General features: G+C 46.7%; 1 protein-coding gene across 1 annotated transcript; it reads right to left on the reverse strand.

The window, feature by feature from the left end:
- Positions 1–995: 995 nt before the first annotated feature.
- LOC128338568 (uncharacterized) lies at positions 996–2,357 on the reverse strand. Its single transcript, XM_053281236.1, has one exon. The coding sequence runs from the start codon at positions 2,291–2,293 to the stop codon at positions 1,160–1,162; it is 1,134 nt and encodes a 377-aa protein (XP_053137211.1). The 5' UTR covers positions 2,294–2,357; the 3' UTR covers positions 996–1,159.
- Between the last annotated feature and the right edge of the window lie 20,100 nt (positions 2,358–22,457).

The following is a 22,457-nucleotide window of genomic DNA, read 5'->3' on the forward strand; positions in this document are numbered from 1 at the left end:
TCTAGCCAATCATATGGACTGGGAAGTCTCAGAGCAGGAAGAGAAGCAGAAAGTTTAATTGTATTGGGCAAGGATTAAATAGAGACTATGGTTTTGCTGTCGCACTTTAAGAGTTGTAGTTGGTATATTTTAACCTTGGTTGCTTTAAAAATCTTAGCACGCTCCTATGTTATGATTTCAGCTGTCCATTTTCCTGCAGTTCTCCAGTAACAACACAGCATCTGAGGAAGTGGATTGCCCCTCACAAAAACTTATGCAATATTTAAACCTCTTAGAATCATCCCCGTGAGTTTCTGAGTGCCTCCTATTCCTTTACAAGTACTTCATAACATTTGACATGCCCCTTTGACTAATATGGCTTAATAAAATATAAGAATGTGTATTTCAGGCAGATCATTTGATTAATTAGCTGATAAATCAATCGGGGGGGGAGGGGTTGATAGTGAACATCAGAAGATGCTTGCACGGTCACACAGTTAGCCCATGTAGCTCAAAATGATCTCTGCTGACTGGTAATAAAGCTTTGGCATTGCGCTTAGAGTTAGAGGCAACGTTTCTCCAAAGTGAAATGCAAAAGAGGATTTCAGGAGGAAATTGTCTAGAGCTGGGTTGTGTAGACTCTGCAGTGCCTGTGAGTCCCAAGTTGGACAGTTCTACATTGGTGAAGCCATGTCAGTGACTTTAGATCAGTCTTCAACTGGTGATAGCCTACCTCCAAGGAGCAGCGTGCTCCTAAACTGGGATCAGAGCAATCTCTCTACTGAGGGTAGATCTGGAAAGCATAGAGTAGCCCCCTTCTCATCACAATATCTATCTATCTATCTATCTATCTATCTATCTATCTATCTATCTATCTATCTATCTATCTATCTATCTATCAATCTGCCTGCCTATCTCCTTTCCTTCTAGAATGCAAAGGTAGATGTTCTACCACTAAGTGAAGGCCTCATCAGCCTCTTTTTCAGGATGCCTATGGAAAGACTACGGTCCAAGTGGGCATTTATCTAATTATTTATTTTCTGGTACATTCTGGCCAGCCAAAATATCTACAGACAGCTGAATCTTTTTTTTTTTTTTTTGGTATCAGGAGAGCTATCGGAAGCCTCTTTTGGAACTCTCTCCATTCTCAGAAGATCACCGGTGAGGGTTTTCATTCTCCTTAAAAACATTTCCGGTGAACCACCCCTGAGCCAAAATCTTTGTAATCGGCGAGCGTGACCCACATTTGTTTGAAAGATGTCAAGCAAGTCAGAATGGAGGCCCCGATCCACACGCAGTACTTCCTCTCCGGCGGGGCGATGATCCTTACCGAGATCCCGATCGGCACTTGAAGTTGCATTTCCTTCAGGATACGCTCATCCAAGCCAGGGAACAGAGTGGATCCACCCGAAAGGAGAATATTTCCGTAAAGGTCTCTGCGGACATCGATGTCACATTTCATAATGCTGTTGAAGGTCATTCTGTGAATGCCAGGAGCTTCGACACCGACGTTCGCGGGCACAAAAAGGGTCTCTGGGGCTCGGAAGAGCTGACTCCCGATCTTGATGACGTTGCCATCGGGTAGTTTATACTCCTTCAGCAGTTCCTCTGGCTTGGCTCTCATTTCTTGGAGGGGATCCAAAGACACGTAGCAGAGCTTCTCCTTGATGTCCTTCACAATTTCACGTTCGGCCGTGCTGATGAAGCAATGCCCGCTCTCCAGAAGGAGCCGCATGAAGTACTCGGTGATATCCCTCCCGGCCACGTCCAGCCTGGAGACCGCATGGGGCAAGCAGTAGCCTTCGTAGATAGGCACGGTATGCGTAACGCCATCTCCGCTGTCCATGACGATCCCTGTGGTCCGGGCCGAAGCGTACAACGCCAGAGTGGCCTGGACGGCAACGTACATTGCGGGCACATTGAAGCCTTCAAACATGATCTCCGTCATCCTCTCCCGGTTCTGGAGGGGATTCAGCGGGGCTTCCGTCAGAAGCACCGGCTGGTCACTGGCTTTGATTCTGAGTTCACACTCATAGACGTGCCTCCAGATCCTCTCCATATCATCCCAGGAGGTCACTATGCCGTGGTCAATGGGGTAATTCAACGACAAGACTCCGCGCTTGGACTGGGCTTCTTCTCCGATGTAGTATTCCTTCTGGCCGGCTCCAAGCATCGTGGCCTTGGCTTTTGAGCGGCCGACGATGGCTGTGATGACGGACCTTGGGGCACTGTCCCCTGCCACGCCGGCCTTGCATAACCCAGACCCATTATCAAAGATCACGGCTGGGACATCTAAGAGCTTGGGATCAAACATTCCTGGGGTGGTTTCCTGTGAGCCTGGAGAAGTTGCTAAGGGGGTGGGGTTGGAGGTCACCAGAATGCTGAGGAACAAAGGTTCTAGAGCAGTGATGTCATACACGGCATCCTCTTCCTGTGCACTGGACCCAGAAGACATATGAACATAGGAAGCTGCTGTATACTGAGTCAGACCCTTGATCCATCTAGCTCAGTATTGTCTTCACAGACTGGCAGCGGCTTCTCCAAGGATGCAGGCAGGAATCTCTCCCAGCCCTATCTTGGAGAAGCCAGGGAGGGAACTTGAAACCTACTTGGAACATAGGAACATAGGAAGCTGCCTTATACTGAGTCAGACCCTTGGTCCATCTAGCTCAGTATTGTCTACACAGACTGGCAGCGGCTTCTCTAAGGTTGCTGGCAGGAATCTCTCTCAGCCCTATCTTGGAGATGCCAGAAAAGTAATCTGGGACCTTCAGCATGCAAGCAGTCAGGTGTTCTTTCATTGATAGGCGTCTATCTATTTTTTGTTCCAGAATCTTTTTATATGCAGTCATGATGAATAGTGTTGTGGTTGTTCTTGTTTTCTGGTGATGTTATCATTGCATTTTAAAAAAATTGATGGGACATTTAAAAAACGAAATAACAATAAAGGATAGAACTAAATCTCTCTCTCTCTCTTTTTAAAAAAAATGCTTTTATTAGTATTAAATGTTTTTATTATTAGTAGTATTATTAGTATTTTATTAGTATTATATTAGTTCTTGGTATTATAGAAACAGAAAAGGTTACATCTCTGAGAGTCCCACAAAACATACAGACAGATCTTATCCATTAACAACTGCAAAAAAGATCCCCACACATAAGAAAAAGACAACAATAATCATGATATACGTATATATATAAAGAGAAAGAAATATTATTAGAACTAAATCTCAGAGTGCTCTTTAGAAAGCTCCAAGTTCCCTCCCTGGCAGCATCTGCAAGATAGGGCTGAGAGAGACTCCTGCCTGCAACCTTAGACAAGCCACTGCCAGTACTGTGTAGACAATACTGAGCTAGATGGACCAAGGGTCTGACTCAGGATACGGTAGCCTCCCATGTTTCCTATGTTTCTCGGGGGCTGGACTGTGAAATAAAAGCTAGAGTGATTTTATAATATTCTTTTAAAGCATTCACCTGTGCGCATTCATTTAATGGGGGGAGCCCATGGCGGGTGCATTTTAATTGCTTCTCTCGATAGCCTTAAGTTATGGCCGGCTTCAAAGCCAGGGTAACTCCCATTAAATTTAATTACTCTCCCTTGCAGCCGCATGGCCAAGGTGCCAGCACCTAATTAAAGGTGGTTATGAATCAGAAGCAGATTCCAGTTGAAAGAGGCACTTGGATATGTGAGCTAAGGACCTGGAAGATTTTGAGCCAGAGGGTCAGCACATCGGGACATAGGAAGCTGCCTTATACTGGGTCAGACCATTGGTCTATCTAGCTTAGTATTGTCTACACAGACTGGCAGCGGCATCTCCAAGGTTGCAGGCAGGAATCTCTCTCAGCCCTACCATGGAGATGCTGCCAGGGAGGCAATCTGAAATCTCAGATGCTCTTCCCAGAGCGGCTCCATCCCCTAAGAGGAATATCTTACAGTGCTCACGGATGTAGCCTCCCATTCAAATCCAAACCAGGGCAAACCCTGCTTAGCAAAGGGGACAAGGAGAGCTAGTCTTGTGGCAGCAATCATGACTTGTCCCCTTAGAGAAGAGCCCCTGGTGGCGCAGTGGTAAAACTGCCGCCCTGTAACCAGAAGGTTACAAGTTCGATCCTGACCAGGGGCTCAAGGTTGACTCAGCCTTCCATCCTTCCGAGGTCGGTAAAATGAGTACCCAGAATGTTGGGGGCAATATGCTAAATCATTGTAAACCGCTTAGAGAGCTCCGGCTATAGAGCGGTATATATAAATGTAAGTGCTATTAGCTAAGCAGGATCTCCCCTGGTTGCCTATGAATGGGAGACTACATTTTAATGTTCATACATACATTGTTTGCTGGTCAATGACCGAATAAACTTATAACTAACATACATTGTGATTGTGTTTTTAATAGTTTTCATGTTTCAAATTTTAAATTGTTGCAATGTTTTAACCTTTTCATTTGTTGTTTCTATTGTTTTGTTGTAAACCGCCCAGAGACTTGTGTTTTGGGCAGTATACAAATGTGTTAAATAAATAAATAAATAAATAAATAAATAAATAAATACGCGTGTGAGATATTCCCCTTATGGATTGGAGCCGCTCTGGGAAGAGCATCGAGGTTCCAAGTTCCCTCGTGGACAGCATCTCCAAGATAAGGCTGAGAGAGATGCCTGCCTGCAACCTTGGAGAAGCCGCTGCCAGTCTGGGGAGACAATCCTGAGCTAGATAGACCAATGGTCTGACTCAGTATATGGCAGCTTCCTATGTCCCTATGTCCCTAAGACCAACTCTCCTCCCATACATTTTCATTTCTACATGCAAGCACCAAGAACCTGCTGGAGGATCATCTTTTGCATATCGTCATGTCCAGCTCTTGTAGTGCTGCTTGACGCTATCCAAGGTGCTGATTCCCTTCCCCTGGTAGCTGTCCAAGTTCTGTGCTGCTTTGTGATCCCTGCCTCAATGGAGACTCCTGCTCAGCCCAGGATAAAGGAGAAGTACTTAATTGTTACAAGGAGAGTTATTGGGACTAAGGTCTGCATGGTAGGCCTTCTATTTCCCCCTCGCTCATTCATTCAAAGCAGAGCTAGGCAACATGCAGCTCTGCAGCTGTTGTTGGACTACAATTCCCATAATCCCCAGCCACAAATTTATTATAGCTTGGCATGATAGGAGTTGTAGTCCAGCAGCATCTGGATTGCTGCATATTGCCTGTCCCTGATTCAATGCATTGTGGGGCATGTATGTTGCAGGTGCTGAGTGGTCATGGCACTAAGCACGTACCACGGAGCACTTTTCTTGTTAGGAAGCTGCCAAAATGAGTCAGGCCCCTGGTTCATCTTAGCCCAGGATTGTCAACACTGACTGGCAGCCGCTCTCCAAAGTTATGGGTAGGCATTTCTTCCAGCCCTACCTGGAGATGCCAGGGCGTGAAACAGGGACCTTTTGCATGCACAATAGATGGCCTGCCACTTAGCTACGGATTCTCCGAGCAGAGCTACCTTATACTGAGTCAGATCTTTGGTCCATCCAGCGCTGTATTGTCTCCAGTGACTGGCAGCAGTTCTCCAAGGGTTTCAGACAAGGCTCTTTCTCTGCCCTACCTGGAGTTGCGGCCAGGGATTGGACCTGGGACCTTCTGCAGATGCTCTTCAATTACTGGACTACAGCCCTAAGGAGAATATCTTAAAGCAGGTTTTCTTAACCTTGGGCCCCCAGATGTTGTTGGACTACAACTCACAGAATCCCCAGCCACAAAGGCCATGTCTGGGGATTCTGGGAGTTGTAGTCCACCAACATCTGGGGCCCCAAGGTTAGGAAACCCTTTCTTAAAGCACTCACATGTATAAATGGATTTATTACGGTCAATGACCAGCAACCAGCAAATATTCATTCATTCATAAATTCATTCATTCAACTTCTAGACCGCCCTTCCAAAAATGGTTCAGGGCGGTTTACACAGAGAAATAACAAATAAATAAGATGGCTTCCTGGCCCCAAAGGGCTCACAATCTAAAAAGAAACATAAGATAGACACCAGCAAGAGTCACTGGAGGTCCTGTGCTGGGGGTGGGTAGGTCCAGTTACTCGCCCCCTGCTCAATAAAGAGAATCACCACATTAAAAGGTGCCTCTTTGCCATGTTAGCAGGGGAGTATTCCAGAGTCTGAGGGCATCAACAGAGAAGGCCCTGTCTGATGTGCACAGCAATCTAGCCTCTCTCAACGTTGGCACATGGAGCAAAGCACGCACACACCCCAATGATCTAGTTGGACATGTAGTCTCCCATTCAAATGCAAACCAGGGTGGACACTGCTTAGCAAAGGAGGCAATTCATGCACACTACCTCAAGACCAACTCTCCTCTATAGCATTTGAGAGCTAGAGGGGAACTTTTTTTGAGTGCTGAGCATTCAAAAATTGGTCTTGGGGTAGAATTGGCAGCAGGGCTGAAATCTACATATTCCAAAAAAAGATTGAGCATTGCTGTTTCATATTAGAGAGTGTGTGGGTTTCTTTTGTTTTTTTAAAAAAGAAAGTAAAATACAGGAGTTTAAACAAACGCAGCCAAATGCTTCAGCGCGAACATGTGAAATAATCAGGAGAAAGCAATGTTTGTTTTTATACCGCGGATTTGCTGGAGCTGTGAGGTGCTGATGGTAATAATTTGGAAACCACATGGTCTGGAAGATCAGACCTGGGGGCCAATAAACACATACAAGACACAACATCAGAGGAAGGTGAGGCAAACAGGGGGCTTTGTGTGAGGAAAGCAAGTAGTTAATGAAACCTTCTGAGATGGTTCTGTGTTCTTGTGGGACCATGCAGAAGGACCCAGATTCAGATCCTGGCAATATCTCCAAGCAGAGCTGGGGAAAGACTCCTGCCTGAAACCTTGGAGAGCCGCTACCAGTCAGTGTAGACAATACTGAGCTAGATGGACCAAGGGTCTGCCTCAGTAGATGACTCCTTCTCCTTCTCCTTCTCCTTCTCCTTCTCCTTCTCCTTCAGATGGCACTACAGCTCAGTGGTAGAGCAGCTGCTTTGCATGCAGAAGGTTCCAGGTTGAGTTCCTGGCAGCATCTCCAGGAAAGGCTGGGAGAGACTCCTGCTTGAAACCTTGGAGAACTGTGGAGGAGAAAGTGTGGGTTTGTTTTCAAGCAAGAGCATGATCCATTCTATTTTTTAAAAAACACAACACTGTGTATGGCCCTGAGCTGTTTTTGGAAGGGTGGTATAGAAATTGAATTATTATTAACAACAACAACAACAACAACAACAACACAACAACAACAACAACAACAACTGTAGTCGAGAAGAAAGAAAAACAAGTGAAAATAATCGACATAGCAATACCAGGGGATAGCAGAATAGAAGAAAAAGAAATAGAAAAAAAAATCACCAAATACAAAGATCTACAAATTGAAATTGAAAGGCTGTGGCAGGAGAAGACCAAAATAATCCCAGTGGTCATTGGCGCCCTGGGTGCAGTTCCAAAAGACCTTGAAGAGCACCTCAACACCAGAGGGGCCACAGAAATCACCATCAGCCAATTACAAAAAGCAACTTTACTGGGAACAGCCTATATTCTGCGATGATATCTATAACAACTGACAATAAAATTCAGCCATCCCAGGTCTTTGGGAAGGACTCGATGTCTGGATAAAACAAAGCAGTCAATAACACCTGTCTGACTGTGTAAACAAGAGATAATAATAATAATACTCCTCTCCCTGTGAATGTTTGTTCTGTGACAGCTAGCCTGTGATTGCTTTTAAAAAACAAGTAAAGACCTTTTTATTTGCTGCCAGGTTTCTGAGCTTTCTTGCTTCTTTTTCTTTTGAATTGCTTCTTGGTGTTCTATGGTTGTAATGTTTAATTGATTTTAAGGTTTTAACTGTAATGTTTACAGAATTTTATTGTATTTTAACTTTTGTAAACCACCTTGAGAGATGCATTACGAAAGGTGGTATAAAAATTGAACAACAAATAAATGTGGATACTGTAAGATTTCCCCCTTAGGGGAGGGGGCCGCTCTGGGAAGAGCATCTGCATGGTTGCATGCAGAAGGTTCCAAGTTCCCTCCCTGGCAGCATCTCCAGATCGGTCTGGGAGAGACTCCTGCCTGCTACCTTGGAGAAGCCGCTGCCAGTCTGTGTAGACAATACTGACCTGGATGGACCAATGGTCTGTCTCGGTAGAAGGCAGTTTCCCATGTTCCCATGTTTAGAGCCCTAGGTCCTGGGCAGAAGAGACAGGGTTTACACATTCAAAGAGGCTCAGACCTGGAGAAACCAAAGAGGCTGCAGAACCCGAAAGGTGTGTGAATTCCAAGCAAAAAGGACGAGGTGAAGAAGGAGGGATAAATTCAATGACAGTAAATCGAGACAAACAAACAAAATGAAAATGGACAGACAGGTCAGGGGAGAATCTGTTCTACCCTGAACTCCACAAAAGGTAATGTGTGGTGAGGTGAGTGGGGGTTGAGAAAGGGAAACAAATTATAAACTGTACACATAAAAAGATGCAGACGGGGGAGAAGGGGGAAGCGAAACCTATAGCATTGTCCTTTTATGGGAAACCTAAATTACTGATTCGGTAACTTGGCGATCCCCCCCGGGGCAGTTAAGACATGGCCTTCTACTTTTTAAGTCTATTACGTCTACCTGGTATCTCTGGAGGGAGCACAGATTTAATAGTATCATCTGAAATGTAATAAACCCTTTGGTCATGATGAAGAGCCAGAAAGGCCCTGGCCCCCACCCCCCAGAGAAGTTCAGACTTAATTCCAAACAATCTGAAAAGAGGCACTTACAGCCACATATATTATTCCTGGTGCTAGGGAAATCGTTTGGCGTCTTCTTTTTAAAGGCATCTGTCTCCGAAACAGAATGCATCATATTCAGCACGATGCATAGCTGAAACGGCACATATTTAACATGAGATATCAAGTCAAGCCGACCTGTATTATGGGCAGTGACCAGCAAGACAATACAATAAAGGCATTGATACAAATCATGCATATATCATTGACTATCATTGTTCCTCATATGGACTAGGCAAGCATACAATGTGCCCTAGATGCTAGATACTTTGCCATGGGATGTGGTGATGGCCACCAGCTTGGATGGCTTTTAAAGGGGCTTAGACCAATTCATGGAGGACAGATCTAACAATGGCTACTAGTCTGGTGGCTATAGGCCACCTCCAGCCTCAGAGGCAAGACGCCTCTCAATAGCAGTTGCAGGGCAGCAACATCAGGAGAGAGGTCATGCCCCTCTCAGCTCTTGCCTGTGGGCTTCCCAGAGTCATGCCTGGCTTCATCTGGATGCTCTCCATTGTAAGCACATTGGGGCAGGGACTTGACCTCAGTTCCTACATTCTATAAAACGTTACGATGGTGCCTGATAACAAGAGAATAGTCTTATGGGTTAATTGGTTGAATTTTAGACATTTTAGATCTTGGCACAGAGAGCTGGTGCAGTGTCGTGGCTGCATCAGATGACCCAGTCATGTTATTATCATTACAGAGAATGTTTACGCACTGTACATGTTTTCCAATTGCAAAAGGAAAAAAAATAGGTGGGAAGTGAAGAAGAAAATAAGCAAATCCAGTCTTCATTCTTATAAAACACTGCATAACTGTCAGAATGACCAGGTGGAGTGGCCATGGATGGAAGCACTTCTGGGAGGAGAGGAGCCCAATGGAATATGGGGGATCAGCCCCATGAAATTTCTAGGAGGGGAGGAGCCAAAAAGCACTGCTAGAAGAGCCAAGCAGTACTTCTGGGAGGGGAGGAGCAGGACTACAATTCTAGGGGAGGAGCCAAGTGTCACTTCTGGGATAGGAGGAGCTGAACGGAACTTCCTGGAGGGGAGGAGCCAAATTACAGTTCTAGGGGAGGATCAGAGGCGTATCTAGGGAAAATAGCGCCTAGGGCAAGCACTGAAATTGTGCCCCCTGTCCAAACATCTGACACTCATCTTTCAGATAACTTTACCATAATATCAGCTGAAAAATAAAAGTCTGAAGGTCACATACAAGTCACATATCTGAATATGTGTACAGTGACTTATATTAATTACCTGTAGCCCCCTTGAGGGGCTTCCTAAAGGCCATGGGGGGGGGTTGCAAAGGTTTCCTCTGCCCCCCGCTGGCCTCTAGGGCCTCACAGGGACCATTTGAGCATATGCGGTGGCCATTTTTAATTTTATTTTTAAAAAATGGCCATTGAAAACAAAATGGCCACCACGCATACTCAAATGGCCTGGCATGGCCTAGGGCCTCACAGAGGGCATTTGAGCATGCACGGTGGCCATTTTGTTTTCGGCAGCCATTTAAATTTTTTTTTAAAAAAATGGTGCCCCTTCAAGTGGCGCCCGGGGCACGTGCCCTGCCTGCCCTACCCCAGATACGCCCCTGGGGAGGATGCAATGTCCCTTCTGGGACAGGAGGAGCTGAACGGAGCCTCCTGGAGGGGAGGAGCCAAGTGACATTTCTGGGGGAGGAGCTAAATGCAACTCTGGGATGGGAGGCGTCAGAGCTGTTTTTACTTTTTAAATATAGTTTTTAATTTTGTACACTGCCTAGAGATGTACACATCAGGCAGTATAGAAATATGATAGATGAATGAATGAATGAAGGCACTTCTGGGGGAGGAGCCAAATGGTACTTCTGGGGAGGAGCTAAATGAACCTCTTGGAGGGGAGGAGCCAAATTGAGGAGTCCCAGCCAAGCCAATGGAGCGGGGCCCTGCTGCCTCACATCTCCCTCCAAAGAGACCAAGCAGCCTTTGATTTGGGTCCTGTGCTACTGCCTGCTTCACACTGCAGTTAATCAAGCCCAGCCCCCCCCCCGAGTACTATGATGTGGCTTCTGGATCTCTGCCCGTGAGGAGGTTCAAAACTCCTGCCAGGGACAAGGCTTCTCGGTCCTGATCATCCCTCTGGTCTCTCTGAGCAAACACCGCCTCCTGGTCCCTGCCAAGCCGGGCACCCTCCGTTTATTTTGCAAAGCAGCTCATTAACAGCCAGAGAGGTTAAGGAAAGTTTAGTAATGAGAAACACGTCAGGAAACTCCACCAGCAAGTCCAGCTGCAAAGAAGGGGCCACAGAGGCAAACACACACTTGGGTGGAAAGGCCTCCAAAGAGAGGATTTCCTCTCCCCGACCCCATCGCTGATCCGTTGATAAATCCCAGCCCATTCAAACTCCGGGACTGAATGCACAGAGTCTTTTGCAGCTGTTTACTTTCACCTCTCTAAATATTTAAAACCCATCGGCCAAATGAAAGACCAAACCGTCAGGATTCTTCCCTGCTTGGGTTCTTGGCTCGCCTGGAGCAAAGAGGGGGAAAGGAAGGCTGCATTACATAAACAAGAACTTGACACTGCTAAGCAAGATCTGAGAGGCCAGGAGATGTACGCAATGAATTAGGGGAGTGTTCATTGACATACAGCCTGGGACGTCGGGAAGCCACATGCACACCTTGAAGGTAATGCACGTCAATCTCCTTGGCTTATTCCGTAGACATCTCTTTGGCCAGCGATCTCCAGCCTTGATTCTCCAGATCTTAGGAACACAGGAACATAGGAAGCTGCCATATACTGAGTCAGAACACTGGTCTATCTAGCTCAGTATTGTCTTCACAGACTGGCAGCGGCTTCTCCAAGGTTGCAGGCAGGAATCTCTCCCAGCCCTATCTTGGAGATCCTGCCAGGGAGGGAACTTGGAGCCTTCTGCTCTTCCCAGAGCGGCTCCGTCCCCTGAGGGGAACATCTTACAGTGCTCACACTTCTAGTCTCCCATTCATATGCAACCAGGGCAGACCCTGCTTAGCTGAGGGGACAAGTCATGCTTGCGACCACAAGACCAGCTCTCCTCTCCAGCTGTATTCCAGCTGTTGCTGAGTTACAGTACCCATCACCCCCAGCCACAATTTATTGTGTCTGGGGATGATGGGAATTGTAGTCCAGCAACATCTGGAGGGCCACAGGTGGGGAACCCCTGAGTTAAATCATGTTCAGGGGTAACTAAACGGTGACAAGCAATTTCGAATCTGTGCCCTTGGGGGCGCTCTTCTCAAGAGAAAGGAGCTTCGACCATAGGAGTTCCCCTGTCTTTTTTCAGAGACTGATTATCAATTTGGCGGAGAAGACAGAGAGGAAAACCCTATCTCTGTACTAGCATGGCAACAAGAAATGACGGTTCTCTGATTCTGACAAGCTGGTTTGCTTTGGGAAAATTGTACTGGGGATTCTTGTTGTTACCCTGATTAGGGTCCCACTTTTTTTTTTAAAGTAATGATTTGGATGAAGGGGTGCAAGGAATCCTCGTGGGATTGCACATAACTCCAAAGGTGATGGAGAGCTAACACCTCCAGAAGACCTCCAAGCAGTGTGTATCTCCAGAGGCTGGGACGATGCCTCTGAATATCCCACTATGCACCATGCGATGGTCCATTGGTGGATGTTCCTGTCTGGGTAAAGGTAACCTAAGTAAAGGTAACCCAAGTAAAGGTAACCCAGGTAAAAGCCCGGGTACAAAACTCAGGCTTGCAGGGGAGGCAGCTCCGGGATCAGGCTCAATCCTGGCGCTGCACACGAGCAGTCCTACTCAGGTAGGGCTTCTCTAACCTGGGAAGGGCTGCTTGTGCACACAGCCTTACTCACTGTATGGCCGTATCATATGGCCGTATAGGAGGAGATGTTTTCTTGCCAGTGGGTATGTCTAATATCAACTTGAAAATTGGTTTATGGCTATGGTAACTGGAAGAGTGCTAAAGGGCCTGATTCCGTTAACCTCGGAATGGTTCATTTAGAGCACCGGGGCACAGAAGTACCTGATAAGGGGAGTCACAGTGCATTGTGAATAATTATCTATCTATCTCTTGATCTATCTATCTGTCTACCTATCTATTTCTCTAAGGCGTACCTGTCACTAATCCCATGCGTGGCAGCTCTTGAGAGAGTTCACCAGCAAGCCGGCCGCAGGGGGAGAGGAAAGCGGCAGTGGTGGGGCGGGCGGGAGAAAACGGTGGCAGCGGGTGGGGGGAGAAAATGGTGGTGGCGGCGGGCGGGGGTGGATGGGTGAGCGGAGAGTGGACGCGTGGGTGGGAAGAAAATGGTGGCAGTGCGTGGGCAGGGAAGAAAATGGCAGCGGTGGGCAGGGAGGCGGGGAAAGAAATCTGCAGCAGTGGGCGGGGGGAAACTAGAGGCGCAGATGCTCTGTGCCAGGCCAAGCTAGCAATAATTAATAAACTTTATTGGTTCGCCATCCCATACCAAATTGTTCTCTGTGTGGCCCACAGTGCAACAATGAAAAACAAGGAAACGTCAGGCTGTTCCTGAGCCTGATTTCTGCCCCCCACCCCCACCCCACACACCTTCATAGTCCAAATCACAGTTGAATGACAGACGTGCTTACCAGCAAACTGAGCCTTGATTGACTCCTCTAACCTGCCCTTCTCTCCATACTTCAGGAGGGCTGTCTGCCTCTTGCTGCAATGTTTTTAAGCACAGCACGCATGTTGTTAATTCAATTGGATGTTCATTCATTATGTCGTTTTAACAAAGAAAGAGAAGGACCCCCTACCAGCTTTTTTAAAGTTGGGAAAGTGCCCTGGGGAAGGGATCTCATGACAGCATAAGGTTTCAATGGGATGGTTTGAAACGACAAGGGAGCAGATTTAGCCAAGACAGGAGGAAGATTTTCTCATTGTAAGAGAGGGATGCGTGAGTCAGCTCGATTCGAACTGCGGTTAGAATGCAAAGCCGTTCGAACCGTGGTAGGGATGTGCGAGAAGACCTCCAAGGGCTCTTCCAACTCTGGCATTTTATGATCATCACAGAATAGATGGGGCGATAGTTCAGTGACAAAGCATCTGCTTTGCATACATAAGATCCCAGGTTCAATCCCTCCAGGTAGGGCCGGGAGAGACCGAACTGGCCTGGTCCAATTCGGGTCCATTTCAGACTTAAATCGAACCGGGCCAGCCGGTTATGCACACCCCCCTAGTAACCTCCAGGTCACACAACCATCTTCTAAACCACCATACAAAAGGAAGGGGAAATGGTAAAAAAGCATAAGAGCGAATGAAAGTGTTGAGTTCTGTTTTGAAAGTGGATCTGGTTGGAGTAGTAAATATTACGGGGAATGGAAATCCCAGCATTCAAATTCTACCCCAGGAAGCATCAAGACGCTTACAGGGACGCAGCTGTACCTCCTGGAAAAAAACTGGCCATCCACAGGTTTCCAAGACTTATTCCATCCATATGTGGATGCCTCGTTCTGGTCATCGCGGCCCCCGATTTCCCATCCAGTCGTTACTGTAATTAAGTCGGGTACCCGTTAAATCCTGATGGATGCCCCAGCATGCCTCTCACAAAAGGCCAAATGTGCGTGCAGGCAGCCTTTTCTGAACACATGGTCCAGGTTAACAGTTTTCATTGACTATGAATCTATTAAAAGGAAAATACATATGGGACCAAGGTATATGGCTTAGTCCTGTCTCCGTGCCTCCTTCTTCGGTCTAATTGGGGCGCACACCATTTTAATAGACACCGCGGAGTCTGTTTAACGACACCCCGTCAGAACAATGCCCCATTCACGTCCCGAACAGAACACTAGTGATTGGACTAATATCTCCGAGCTCAAAAACAAGTTTTAATTGGAACAGATGCTGCAAAGACCAGCCGAAAAAGCCCGGCCGTGAGTGATCAAAACCAGCGCTGGTCCACTGATTTGCGTTTAATAGCAGCTTTCGTTTTTTATTAGAGGGGCAATGCAGAATTCGCTAACGCAATGCAAGGAGTCAGGCACAATTCTCGGAGAAAGAGCACCTGATTGGAAACCAGGTTTTCTGTCACATATTGTTTCGGGCAAAGAGCCGTAACGGTTTCCATTGTACTCCTCCCACGAACAGGCACTGCTTGTTCTGTTTATGGTATGGTTCTCATGACAAACGCACCCGATGATTTCTGGCTGGAACAGCTAGAGTGCTCCAGGTGAGCTGGGTTTTTTTAAAGCCACATTTTGGGACCTATTTTGGGCATCCCATCCGAGTGACTGGTAACCCGAAGTTGGGTCTTCTCTCAGAAGCTGTCAGCTAAAAGCAAAGGATGTTGCCTTATACTAAGGGTGTGCATGGAACCAGTTTTGACCGTTTGGTTCAAATCCAAACCAGATTTGAACCGAACCAGATTTGAATCAGCCTGCTCTGATTTTGGGTCCAGTTGAAGTGGGTCTGCTCTGATTTTGGGTCCAGTTGAAGTGGGTCAACAAAACTGGGCCGAATTGGTTCATGGACCAGTTCAAGGGTCTACTGGTAAAAGGGAATCTGGTGAGGATTCCCCCCTAACATTAAAGGGGGCTTCCTTAGGCCTAGCAAAGGGAGAGAGGGGTACTTACAGGAAGCAGAAGACACGGGGGGGTCAGCATGGGTAATGGGCTGGATGAGGGATAAATGCTCGATAGGTGCTCGATAGCCCTCAGACTAGTAGCCATTGATAGACCTGTCTCCATTAATTCATCTGAACCCCTCTTAAAGCTATCCAGGCTGTTGGCTGTCACCACATCTTGTGGCAGAGAATTCCACAGGTTGATTATACATTTTGTGAAAAAGTGCATCATTTTGTTGTCAGTCCTAAATTTCTTAGCAATCCGTTTCATGGGATGACCCATTGTTCTAGTGTTATGCGAGAGGGAGAAAATGTTGGACTACAGATGTTGGATTACAGCTCCCCTTCGTCCCTGACTCTTGGCCACTGTGGTTGGGGCTGATGGGAGCTGTAGTCCAACAACAGCTGGTGGGTGGGGGGCAAAGTTCTGCAGCTTTAGAGTAACTCCTAAGTAATACTGTTGTGTAAGCCACTATTTTTGAGAGGTGGCATATGGCAGTAGCGGAAAGACCTATGCTTCATTCCATATTTACTACTGATTTGTTAATGTTAATGATTTGTTAATGTTTAATGATTAATAATGTTAATGATTTGTTAGAACCAGCATGGTGTAGTGGTTAGAGTGTTAGACTAGGACCAGGGAGACCTGAGTTCAAATCCCCATTCAGCCATGAAACTAGCTGGGTGACTCTGGGCCAGTCACTTCTCTCTCAGCCTAACCTACTTCACAGGGTTGTTGTGAGGAGAAACCTAAGTATGTAGTACACCACTCTAGGCTCCTTGGAGGAAGAGCAGGATAAAAAATGTTTTTAAAAAAATGTTTCCTACTTTACATAATGCTCACACAATGGTTGACGACGTATTTATTTATGTAATTATTTTTCATATGCTCAAACCCAGACGGCTTATCTGGAGCATACCCAATGCACCCAACGAAACAAGTCAGTAGATTCTTATCTGCTGCCTCCTTGCTAAAAATAGAAATAAGGACCAATGAATCTCGTTATATCAGCATTATTCACAAAATATTCGTGCTCCAAGGGGACATTTTGTTCCTGATACCTATTACAAAATTGAACAAACCCACTCTATCAATTTGTCTCGGTCCTACTATCATTTCCCCAACTTTCCCCAAAAGCTTGTCTTAATTTGACCATTTTTCCTAGTCAGTGCAAGCACACCAGGGCAACGAGAAGCCCTGGTGGTCCTTGGGAAATATAGTCTTCCCAGGGGTTACTGCTATTGCATTATCGATATGTCAATGGGTGTGTGTGTGGGGGGGGTTGGGTTTTGTTTTTTTTTTTAACCATTTCCCCTAGCCAACCTACCCACACACCATCTCCTCTCAGGAGCATGGAAGTGCACCCAAAATAAAAGCCCTGGGGCTTCTTGGGAAACATAGTCTTCCCAGGAGCTACTGTTATTGCATTATCAATATGCCAATGGGTGTTTTTTTTTTTTTTTTTAAACATTTCCCCTAGCCACCCTACCCATGCACCATCTCCTCTCAGGAGCATGGAAGTGCACCCAAAATAAAAGACCTGGGGGTCCTAGGGAAACGTAGTCTTCCCAAGGGCTGCTGCCATTGCATTGTAAACATTGGCTGTAACATGTTGGCTTTCTGAAACGGAATGGAGTTTCAATAAAGCCATGGAAATGTATTAATAACTAATCTCATACTCCATTCAGATATGTTCTATGTCACACTGGGCTCTCTGTTGCTCTCCCTGTGGTTTCTGTCTGTGTGACGAAAAGGCAGCAAGTTTAAGAGCACATTTTGCTCAAATGCCAGTTACATATTTTCCTGATGACCGTTTTGAAAAGATAAACAGTGCCGTCTTCGCCTATTGATTAATACAGCCCCCCACCCCCCGTCCCCCACAGTCTAATTTTCAGTGGTGAAGGCTAGGCAAACCATATATATATATATATATATATATATATATATATATATATATATATATATGCATAAAAATAAATAGCCAGGGCAACTTTTTTTTTTGAAAGACCTCCAAAATGCAATCCAGGGAGGTTTTTAATGTAAATTAATAAAAAGGGTTGGTTTTGTTACCGCTGAATGCCAGCGTTTGAGGACTTGGGTGGAAAGGTAGCTCCGAAAATAAACAGAGCCTCTTGCTCACGTTGGGTTTGTTAAATCAACACAAGCCAAGTGTGATGCCTATTAGATCACTTCATGTAAATAGGAGGTTTGAAGGGTTCCAACTCAGCAAAGGACGGCAACAAAGAATGCCACTTTATTTCAACCTCATGCACTCAAGGGCCCTGGAAAAGAACCAAGGAAGACAGAGGGTCGGAAACCCCAAATGTGTCAGCGTCTTGGGCGGGGGCCAGCCAAATGTTAGACATGAGCGCTTAATTCCGCAACGAGGTTCCGCTTTATTCCTGTCACATAAGGGTCAACAGCTCTTGGGGTCTGCCCTGGCTAAGGTCCCTAGGTCTTGTTGGACTACAGCTCACACCACCCCCAGCTAGGATTGCAGCTGTGGATGATGGGAGATGTAGTCCACCCACATCTGGGGAACCCAGTTTGAGAAGCCTGGATTTAAGAGTTCTAGCTTACTTCTCATGGTCTGTAAGGATGGGGCAGTAGATCTGTGGTAGAGCATCTGCTTTGCATGCAGAAGGTCCCTGGTTCAATCTCTGGCAGTGTCTCTCCAGTAGGGCTGGGAGTGTCTCCAGGACACCACTACATCAAACGTAACAAATCGGTTGCGTGGTGGTGGTGGGCTTGCGAGGGGAAATCTGAGGTTGCCAACTGGTTTTGTCCATTCTCTCCACCTCTCTCCTCCTAACAGCCTCTTCAACATCAAGCTGAAGGTTCTGGATAAGAGACCTTCCAGCTCAGCCCCAGGAAAAACACAAATTGGCGATGATGTCCCAAACTGGTGGGCATTTGGCCATTTCAGTTTCCTGTCAGCTTTGGAAATGTTGACTGGAATAGTTTTGTTGCAGCTGAAAACTGACCCGTTTTTGCTGCAGAGAGGAAGAGAGCTGGTCTTGTGGGGAGCAAGCATGACTTATCCCCTTAGCTAAGCAGGGTCCGCCCTGGTTGCATATGAATGGCAGACTAGAAGTGTGAGCACTGTAAGATCTTCCCCTCAGGGGATAGAGCCGCTCTGGGAAGAGCAGAAGGTCCCAAGTTCCCTCCCCGGCAGCATCTCCAAGAGAGGGCTGAGAGAGACTTCTGCCTGCAACCTTGGAGGAGCCGCTGCCAGTCTGTGTAGATGGGCCCTGACTCAGTATATGGCAGCTTCCTATGTCCTATGAACCTGGAGGTAATCTATAGCCATTGATTAGTTGCCACGGATAGACCTGTCCTCCATGTATCTGTCCAAGCCCCGCATAAAGACAAGTCTAAGCTGACTGCTTTAATTCCTTCAGACCTAAAACACACAGTCAATGATGTGAATTATTCTCTCTGAAAGTACTTTCTGGTCAATCCGCAGTTTCTCCTACATGCCTTGGAAATAAGAACATCAGAACAGCCCTGCTGGATCAGGCCCAAGGAAGCCCATCCAGTCCGGCATCCTGTTTCACACAGTGGCTCACCAGATGCCCCTGAGAAGCCCACGGCCAAGAGGTGAGGGCATGCCCACTCTCTTGCTGTTGCTCCCCTGCAACTGGTGTTGAGAGGCATCGTGCCTCTGAGGCTGGAGGTGGCCCACAGCCACCAGACTAGTAGCCATTGATAGACCTGTCCTCCGTGAATCTGTCTAAGCCCCTTTTAAAGCCAGCCAAGCTGGTGGTCATCACCACTATGAACTTTAGTTGCCCTCTTCTGCACTTTCCCCTGCTACAATATCCTCTTTGAGATATGGTGATCAGAATGGTACAACGTACTCCATAGGGGCCGCGCTGTCCATTTGTATCATGGCATTATAATATTAGCAATTTTATTTTAAAGTTCTGGACCGAACCTGTCCTAATCCAGCACCCAGCCCAGAAAGTCTGATTCTGAGTCCAATTGCCACAGCAGCAAATCTGTCAGTAAGATTTGTAGAGTGTGGCACTAGATTTTATTTTTTAAATGCATACTAGATGAGCAATGAGGTGCCTTTTTAAAGTGGTGATTCTCTTACACTGAGCAGGGGGAGAGCAACTGGCCCTATCCGTCCCCAGCACAGCGTCCCTCCAGTGGCTGTTTCTGGTGTCTGCTTTATGCTTCTTTTTAGATTGTGAGCCCTTTGGGGACAGGGAGCCCTCATATACCTGTGGTTTTTATTTTTCTGTGTAAACCGCTTTGAGAACTGGTTGAAGAGCAGTCTATAAATATTCATCCTTACAGTACTAAGAAATGTTTGAAAACACGTTTTTATGCCCATCGATTGTGAGAGAGCCTTTTGTTATTGTTTTTTTAAAAAATACCATTTTTTGCTGATTGTAACAAAGACACTCCAAAGTCCTGACAAACAGACGTGATAGGAACTTATCCCAAGGTCCTCGCTAGACAACGCTGAAGATTAATTGAAAATCAATATATGCTCATGCCTGTCTCTCATACACGAAGTTGTATGGAGGCTGTAGAAACAGCGCCTCCTATCGGCATATCTAGGGAATGACAGTACTGAAGGTTCACACACCAGGCTGCCAACCTTTCCCTCTGAAACACATCCAGTGATTTCAGTGTGTAGCCTTGCTCCTTTGAGGCCTTCCCCAGCACCTGTTTCCTGAACCAGGTTTGTTTCGAAAGACAGGAACTTGCGAAGCAAAGCAAGGGAGGAGATTTGCCTTGCGAATACTTCTTTGCACACTGAGTGGGATTCTTCAGCGTCCCTGTCCCTTTTAAGCCTCCCGGGCGGGGTGTGTGTGTGTGTGTCTCCTCGTGAGTAGCCGTGGCGTGGAGCTGCGCTGCAGCTAATCACGATCCAAAAAAAACCAGCTTTGCAGAGCACTTGCTCCGCAAACCTGATTTAAGGGGTGGGAGAGGAGAGCTGGTCTTGTGGTAGCAAGCCTGACTTGTCCCCTTAGCTAAGCAGGGTCTGCCCTGGTTGCATATGAAAGGGGGACTAGAAGTGTGAGCACTGGAAGAGATTCCCCTTAAGGGATGGAGCCGCTCTGGGAAGAGCAGAAGGTTCCAGGTTCCCTCCCTGGCAGCATCTCCAAGAGAGGGCTGAGAGAGACTCCTGCCTGCAACCTTGGAGAAGCTGCTGCCAGTCTGTGAAGACAATACTGAGCTAGATAGACCAATGGTCTGACTCAGTATATGGCAGCTTCCTATGCTCCTATGTTACTTGAGCGGGTAGTTGGCTGATGCTTTTGTAGTTGGCTGATGGTGATTTCTGTGGCCCCTATGGTGTTGAAGTGCTCTTCAAGGTCTGAACTGCACCTACGGCGCCAGTTACTACTGGGATTATTTTGGTCTCCTTATGCCACAGCCTTTCAATTTCAATTTGTAGATTGGCCAACAGAGGGGCCACAGAAATCACCATTAGCCAATTACAAAAAGCAGCTTTACTGGGAACAGCCTATATTCTGCGACGATATCTATAACCATTGACAATAAAATTCAGCCATCCCAGGTCCTTGGGAAGGATTCGATGTCTGGATAAAACAAACCAGTCAACAACACCTGTCTGACTGTGTAAACAAGAAATAATAATAATAATAATAATAATAATAATAATAATAATAATAATTCATTCAATTTCTATATCACCCTTTCAAAAATGGCTCAGGGCGGTTTACACAGAGAAATAACAAATAAACAAGATGGCTCCCTGTCCCCAAACGGCTCACAATCTAAAAAGAAACACAAGACAGGCACCAGCAACAGTCACTGGAGGTCCTGTGCTGGGGACGGAGAGGGCCAGTTACTCTCCCCCTGCTAAATAAAAAGAATCACCATGTTAAACGGTGCCTCTTTGCCAAGTTAGCTAAGAGGGCTGATTGCCGAATGATGTGCCACCAGAGGGCCTGAAGGTGGTTCCCTGAACCAAAAGAGCTTACAATCCAAAAAGAAACACAAGGCAGACAGCAGCAACAGCCGCTGAAGAGATGCGATGCTGGGGTGGAGAGGGCCAGCCTCTTTCCTGCTGCTAAACAGAAAGCCACCTTTTAAACAGATGATGCCTCTTTAACCGGTTAGCAGGGAGGATTCCCACACTGTATGCCACTAGAGGGCCCGGAGAGGGTTCCCTGTCTGCAAAGGGCTCCCAGTCTAAAAAGAATCACAAGGGATTGCTCAGCAACAGCCACTGGGAGGGGTGCTGTGCTGGGGCTGGAGAGGGACAGTTGCTCTCCCCCACTTGACAAAAAAGAGAACCCTCACTTTCAAAGATGTCTCTTTCCCCAGCTAGCAAGAGTAGTATTTGTCGTTGTGAATATAGTACTGTCAATAGGAGGAGAGCTGGTCTTGTGGGAGCAAGCAAGAATTCTCTCCTTTTTCTAAACAGGGTCTGTCCTGGTTTGCATTTGAATGGGAAGCTACAAGTATGAGCACTGGAAGATATTCCCCTTACGGGATGGGGCCGCTCTGGGAAGAACAACTGCATCCTTACATGCAGAAGGTTCCGAGTTCTCTCCTTGGGCTCTCCAAGATGGGGCTGAGAGAGACTTTGGAGAAGCCGCTGCCAGTCTGGGTAGACAATCCTGAGTTCGATGGAACAATAGTCTGACTCAGTATAAGGCAGTTTCTTATAAAGCAGCTTCCTAGATGCCTATATTCTCCACACAATACATGGGGCCGCTCTGGGAAGAGTAACTGCATGTCTGCATGCAGAAGGTTCCAAGTCCCCTCGCTGGCGACGTCTCCAAGATCGGGCTGAGAGAGTCTCCTGCCTGCAACCTTGGAGAAGCCGCTGCCAGTCTGGGTAGACAATACTGAGCTAGACAGACCAATGGTCTGACTCAGTCTATGGCAGCTTCCGATGTTCCCAGCTGCATATTTACACAATACAGAGTCCTACCCAGTATAAGAGGTCCCTGCCCCAAGGGCCTTGCCATCTCCAACCTGGACCCAGGGGACATGACCGAGAGGGGGGGAGTGTCAAGAGAGGAGGTTTTTGAAGCAACACACCAGCTATGGCTGCTGTCAAAATCTGGCCCTGTTACACACAGCCTGTATGCCCGTGGGAAAAAGACA

This window comes from Hemicordylus capensis, chromosome 16 (genome assembly GCF_027244095.1).
Source record: "Hemicordylus capensis ecotype Gifberg chromosome 16, rHemCap1.1.pri, whole genome shotgun sequence".
Lineage (NCBI taxonomy): Eukaryota > Metazoa > Chordata > Lepidosauria > Squamata > Cordylidae > Hemicordylus > Hemicordylus capensis.

Excerpts from the sequence above, each read along its gene's own strand:
- LOC128338568 (XM_053281236.1), bottom strand. The coding sequence starts at position 2,293 with ATGTTTGATCCCAAGCTCTTAGATGTCCCAGCCGTGATCTTTGATAAT.